The sequence below is a fragment of the Sinocyclocheilus anshuiensis genome, unplaced genomic scaffold, assembly GCF_001515605.1.
Source record: "Sinocyclocheilus anshuiensis isolate Anshui unplaced genomic scaffold, SAMN03320099.WGS_v1.1 scaffold130, whole genome shotgun sequence".
NCBI classification, from domain to species: Eukaryota; Metazoa; Chordata; class Actinopteri; order Cypriniformes; family Cyprinidae; genus Sinocyclocheilus; species Sinocyclocheilus anshuiensis.
Genome location: NW_015544207.1, coordinates 3633042 through 3639383, shown reverse-complemented (window position 1 = coordinate 3639383; position 6342 = coordinate 3633042). Strand labels below are relative to the sequence as shown.

The 6342-nt window shown below is 43.9% G+C and overlaps 1 protein-coding gene across 1 annotated transcript in view; it reads right to left on the bottom strand.

Annotated features, from left to right (window-relative positions):
- LOC107696950 (E3 ubiquitin/ISG15 ligase TRIM25-like) overlaps positions 1 to 3477 on the bottom strand; it is a 6909-nt gene extending 3432 nt beyond the window's left edge. The window contains exons 1-2 of the mRNA XM_016497521.1: positions 2734 to 3477; positions 52 to 234 (exon numbers count right to left, since the gene is read on the bottom strand). Coding sequence (XP_016353007.1) covers positions 52 to 234; positions 2734 to 3477 — 927 coding nt within the window. The remainder of the gene's footprint in view (positions 1 to 51; positions 235 to 2733) is intronic.
- Positions 3478 to 6342: the final 2865 nt, after the last annotated feature.

Below are 6342 nucleotides of genomic sequence, written 5' to 3'. Positions count from 1 at the left end.
AGACTCTTGGGAAGGTAGAGCAGGAATGGTGACGTTAGCAGCCTGGCGGACCCTTGCTTCGACGTTGAGGTAGTTCTGGATGAAGAGAAACTCTGAGGATTGAGAGATAACCTCACCGGTGCACTTTTGGGCTTCCTGCAGCTGGTGTAGACAACCCTCCAAGTCGCATAGATTGGCCTGCCAACTTTTGTCCCGAGAATGAAGCTCGTCGTTCATCACAGTGCTCATACGACTCTTAAAACATCACATATAAACAGCGTTAATGTGCTTTACCACAACATAACTGTATGTCATCAGCACTGGTGTAGATCTGTTGCTCTTGACATAAGTGATGGTGACATTTCTTTGGCATGACTACTAAGACCTACCCAGGCTCATTGGAAATATGTGCCTCAATCTGCATTTCTGCAAAACTCAAAAAACCTATACGTACAAATCGCTGCAGTTTCCAGTTGAAATTGTCAAACTCTGACAACTTTTATTCCTTTCCACGCAAAATATGTTTTACAGGGCCAGAGTTTCGATTAAGAAAGCATAATTTAGCACAATTCATCGCGAAATATGGTGTTATGACTTCAAAACAAGTTTACATGCTGTGACATTTGAAAAATTATACTTTTGAATGTTAGTGATACTTTTGAACTTCATATGTGTGGGTTTTCTAATGTAGTAGGTTTGCTTGGTAGCTCATGCGATACAGTGTTGCATTTGCGAGGTGAAGCACTCCAGTATGAATCCCATTTTCCAACACGGTAGAGCCTTAACTGTTGGCGACACTCACCAGACATTTGAATTCTGAACCGTGCAATACGTACCTGAAGCAATGCAGGTACCAACGTACTAAAAACGGTCACTTATTGAAAGCGAGTTTTAGCTCCACTCACTGGACATTTCACTTTGAAGCTGCCGTGAACCGTGCAGTGAGGTAATGAAATGAATGAAATGTCAACTTTAAAACCCGTTTCCACCGCAGGAACTTTCCCCAGGAACTATAGGCCGGTACTCGCGGTACTCGGTGTGTTTCCACCGCAGGAACCAGGATCTAAATAAAGTACCGGGTAAAAATTTGGCCCTCAAAAAGTCCCTGCTTGCGAGGTAGTACTTTTTCAAAGGTCAGGAACTTTCGGGGGCGGGACTTGGGTGCTGAACATGCTGATTGGTTGAGTTCACGCGGAATTGTATTTCAACCACCATTTATTTGCATATTTAAAAAAAATATATTACTGTTATTGTGTCATGAAATGTAGTTTTAAGAGGGCGAGAAGCGAGAATGTAGTTGTTTAAAACTCAAATATGCTGTTTATTTATAAAGGCAGCGTCTATTTTTACTCCTCACTCCTCCGATTTTGGAGACGTGAGCTCCAGGCGATCTCCAGGTGTTCAGTGCTCATGTATCCCACTGAGAGCAGCCTCAACTCGGCTAGTCCTTCTGACATTTGCCGCTGGGTCTGATGTCTCTGTAGTGGTTAAACATGAGATATCATTTGTTTTGGGTAAATCTAACAGGTAATCTTTGGTCTTTATTCTGTTATTCTATTAAAGGTGGGGTATGTATTTTTTCAAAAACACTTTAGAAATCTGAGTCGGGCCGAGTAGCAAAACAAACTTGTAGCCAATCAGCAGTAAGGGGCTTGTCTACTCATGATGCAGAGGAGAGAGCACTCAGTGCACAAGATGGACATTAGCCGAACCAAGCTGAGCGACAGAAAGATAGAGATGACAGATAAAAAAACAAAAGAGGAAAACGTCTGCAGAACAAAAGAAGGCTTACGATAAGGCAAGAAGTAGGACCCGTGTAAATATCGGATCAGCTTTCCAGCGCTGGAGAGAACTCAAGGAGTGGAAGGCCTGCGATCGGACGCCGAGGTTGCTTTGTTTCTTCTCGATAGGTGAGTAACATTGGTTTTGCTTTGTTTCACATAACTAATATATGCTGTTAAAACACATATATGCACATTAAAACACACAGTAGGCTACTACCAAAACACATTTGAACTGTATTACCATAGTAACACACATTGCTTTCACTTATTGATGACATCATACCCTCGGATTGCTGGCACAGCAGATTCTGCCATAATCGTTGCCTGAGTTGTTTACGTATTTGTGGGTGGAGCTATCAAAATAGGGGCGAGACCCTTTTGGGGTAGGGGCGTGTTTTGATTTGAAATATCAACATTGGCTACCAGAAATCACTTACCCCACCTTTAACCTATAAATATGTTAAAATGAAAATAAAAAGAGGCAATGCTGTTTGATATAATATTTTGTTTCATTGTAATGTATGTATGTTCCCTGAACTACATTTCTGCGTCTATTAATATGTTTAAATGAAAACGAAAAGAGGCAGTGGTGTTTGATATCATATTCCGTCTTATTGTAAATACAGTGAGGAAAATTGCAGTAGCCAAAGCGAGCTGACTGACGTTATCAAGTACGCTGCTGTTCCATTTGCAGAATTACCGGACTTGCGTCGTTCCGTCCGCGGGAGTTCACACTCCCGAGTCGATCTTCGAAGTACGAATTACAGAGGATGCAAATCCGAATTTTTTTTGTACTTGGTATTGAGAAATGCGCGCAGACCGACGCCACCAGACTATTAGCCTAATCTTAACGGTACTTTAGACCGCGATGGAAACGGTAATTTCGGTGGAAAAGCGGCTAAACACGTACTGCACATTTTGTCTGAACACATCAATCTGAACTAGTAGCATAATTTTACCTCATTCTTACCTTGTATGTACTTATAAGCGAAGTCATGTTGTCCAGCAGTATGTTTGCTCTGGCCACCAGTTTATCTTCGGCCTTGTCCGTAGGACCTTCACTGGCACTTTTCACCAGAGCTTCTGTAATCTGTAGCTTGTCAGACACAGACTTCCCCAGTTCCTCAAGAACTCTCTTCATTTCCTCCTTCGCCACCTCGAACGTCTGCACCTCGTGGTGCTGGTGAGAGCCCTCCATCAAGCAGTCGGAGCAGAGGAACAGTCGCTCCTGCACACACAGGTACTCCGTGACCTTCAAGTGCACCGGGCACCTCTTCCCATCCCGTTCTGCGGGCAGCTCCACTAAGACGTGTAGTGAGCGGTGCCGTTCCTCGTGTTTTTTGAGATGGCTGGGGCACAGTGACATTTCACAGCGTGTGCAGAATTTCACCGCAGCTAGAGGGTTGTCCAGGCACTGGTCACATGGGACTGTAGGGCCTCCTCTCAGTCCGCCACCTGTCGTGGCCACCAGGAACCCATCCACGATACTGCTAAGCTTGAAGTTCTTGGGAAGCGTCTCCAGGCTGCCGTACTCTTCCCTGCATTCCGGGCACCGTTTTGGGGACTTGGGATCTTCTGCGCTGGCAGCATTTTGTATACAACCCAAGCAATAATTGTGTCCACACGGAAGGGCCACGGGATCACGGTACAGCTGCAAACAGATCGCACAGCTCAACTCCAAAGCTAGACGCTCCTCAGGTTTGCTTTGAGACATGTCTACAGGTACTGAGTGAAAGCGCTTCTGCGTGTCGGCTTTGAGAAGCGGTTACTGGTATAGCCTGTTTTGAGCCTGTGCTGCAACATTCCAGGTAAAGATGACATTGCCAAGAAATACAATTGGTTCTGCCGGCACGGTGAGAATGCTTTGTAGTAATGACATTATGTTTATGGACAAAACAAGAATCTTTAATGGAAAATTGGATAAATGAAACACTGGGTATCTATGCATGCTGATTAGGCTTTTTAAAAAGCACATCATGTTCTGCGGTCACAACACAATGGTGGACATTCAGATGGTCATTGACAGAAAAAGGAAACCAGAGGAAATTAATAATAATGAAAGCAACTTTTCACAAAGAACATGTGCTATGCTTCTCCACTGAGTTGTGTATGTATGTGTGGGGCGGAGCTATCAAAATAGGGGCGAGACCCTTTTGGGGTAGGGGCGTGTTTTGATTTGAAATATCAACATTGGCTACCAGAAATCACTTACCCCACCTTTAACCTATAAATATGTTAAAATGAAAATAAAAAGAGGCAATGCTGTTTGATATAATATTTTGTTTCATTGTAATGTATGTATGTTCCCTGAACTACATTTCTGCGTCTATTAATATGTTTAAATGAAAACGAAAAGAGGCAGTGGTGTTTGATATCATATTCCGTCTTATTGTAAATACAGTGAGGAAAATTGCAGTAGCCAAAGCGAGCTGACTGACGTTATCAAGTACGCTGCTGTTCCATTTGCAGAATTACCGGACTTGCGTCGTTCCGTCCGCGGGAGTTCACACTCCCGAGTCGATCTTCGAAGTACGAATTACAGAGGATGCAAATCCGAATTTTTTTTGTACTTGGTATTGAGAAATGCGCGCAGACCGACGCCACCAGACTATTAGCCTAATCTTAACGGTACTTTAGACCGCGATGGAAACGGTAATTTCGGTGGAAAAGCGGCTAAACACGTACTGCACATTTTGTCTGAACACATCAATCTGAACTAGTAGCATAATTTTACCTCATTCTTACCTTGTATGTACTTATAAGCGAAGTCATGTTGTCCAGCAGTATGTTTGCTCTGGCCACCAGTTTATCTTCGGCCTTGTCCGTAGGACCTTCACTGGCACTTTTCACCAGAGCTTCTGTAATCTGTAGCTTGTCAGACACAGACTTCCCCAGTTCCTCAAGAACTCTCTTCATTTCCTCCTTCGCCACCTCGAACGTCTGCACCTCGTGGTGCTGGTGAGAGCCCTCCATCAAGCAGTCGGAGCAGAGGAACAGTCGCTCCTGCACACACAGGTACTCCGTGACCTTCAAGTGCACCGGGCACCTCTTCCCATCCCGTTCTGCGGGCAGCTCCACTAAGACGTGTAGTGAGCGGTGCCGTTCCTCGTGTTTTTTGAGATGGCTGGGGCACAGTGACATTTCACAGCGTGTGCAGAATTTCACCGCAGCTAGAGGGTTGTCCAGGCACTGGTCACATGGGACTGTAGGGCCTCCTCTCAGTCCGCCACCTGTCGTGGCCACCAGGAACCCATCCACGATACTGCTAAGCTTGAAGTTCTTGGGAAGCGTCTCCAGGCTGCCGTACTCTTCCCTGCATTCCGGGCACCGTTTTGGGGACTTGGGATCTTCTGCGCTGGCAGCATTTTGTATACAACCCAAGCAATAATTGTGTCCACACGGAAGGGCCACGGGATCACGGTACAGCTGCAAACAGATCGCACAGCTCAACTCCAAAGCTAGACGCTCCTCAGGTTTGCTTTGAGACATGTCTACAGGTACTGAGTGAAAGCGCTTCTGCGTGTCGGCTTTGAGAAGCGGTTACTGGTATAGCCTGTTTTGAGCCTGTGCTGCAACATTCCAGGTAAAGATGACATTGCCAAGAAATACAATTGGTTCTGCCGGCACGGTGAGAATGCTTTGTAGTAATGACATTATGTTTATGGACAAAACAAGAATCTTTAATGGAAAATTGGATAAATGAAACACTGGGTATCTATGCATGCTGATTAGGCTTTTTAAAAAGCACATCATGTTCTGCGGTCACAACACAATGGTGGACATTCAGATGGTCATTGACAGAAAAAGGAAACCAGAGGAAATTAATAATAATGAAAGCAACTTTTCACAAAGAACATGTGCTATGCTTCTCCATGTTTATAGTAAACACTAATTCCTCTGTGTGGGGGCTCTCTTTGTGCCACATCTGGAAACCTTGAGAGTGCTTCATCCTGTTGCGCTAACCAGAAAAGTTTGGTACTTTTGTCAAGGAAAGGATATGACTGTCTGAAAATGACGTGGTCTAACACAGTCACGCTATGGCCCCTTTGAGAGGGGATCGAAATCCAATACTTCTGATTGTGTTGAAATATTTAGAAACATATTTGGTGAAGAAATTAGATTCAGAGGAACATGATACTTTTATTCCAAAGCTTAATAATCTTAAAGTAAATACTTGTGTGTCTATCAGATTGTCTTGTAAAGATGAATAAATACATTTGCTCAGAACTTTATACCACAATCAGTCCTGTCAGAACAAGGCACAGAAACAACTCAAGTTGGCAAGTGTCGACTGTAAGTGCATGACAAGTCTAGAGCAAATCTCGAGACTCTTTTATCAAACTCTGAAAAGTGCTCAAGTGTCTCTTAAGGATGAGTCAGACAACTGAAGCTCCCACAGAAAAATCATCCCATCTGTAGGATATATATTAGAAAAAAACCTCTCACTGTTGTCTTCTTGTCTCATTCAAAAGAATGTGAAGATGTTGCGGGGAATCATTAAGCAAAGCCCTTTAGATATGAAAAAAGCAGCATTATCGTAGCAGTACACTCTAAAAAATGCTGGGTTAAAAAGGGACAA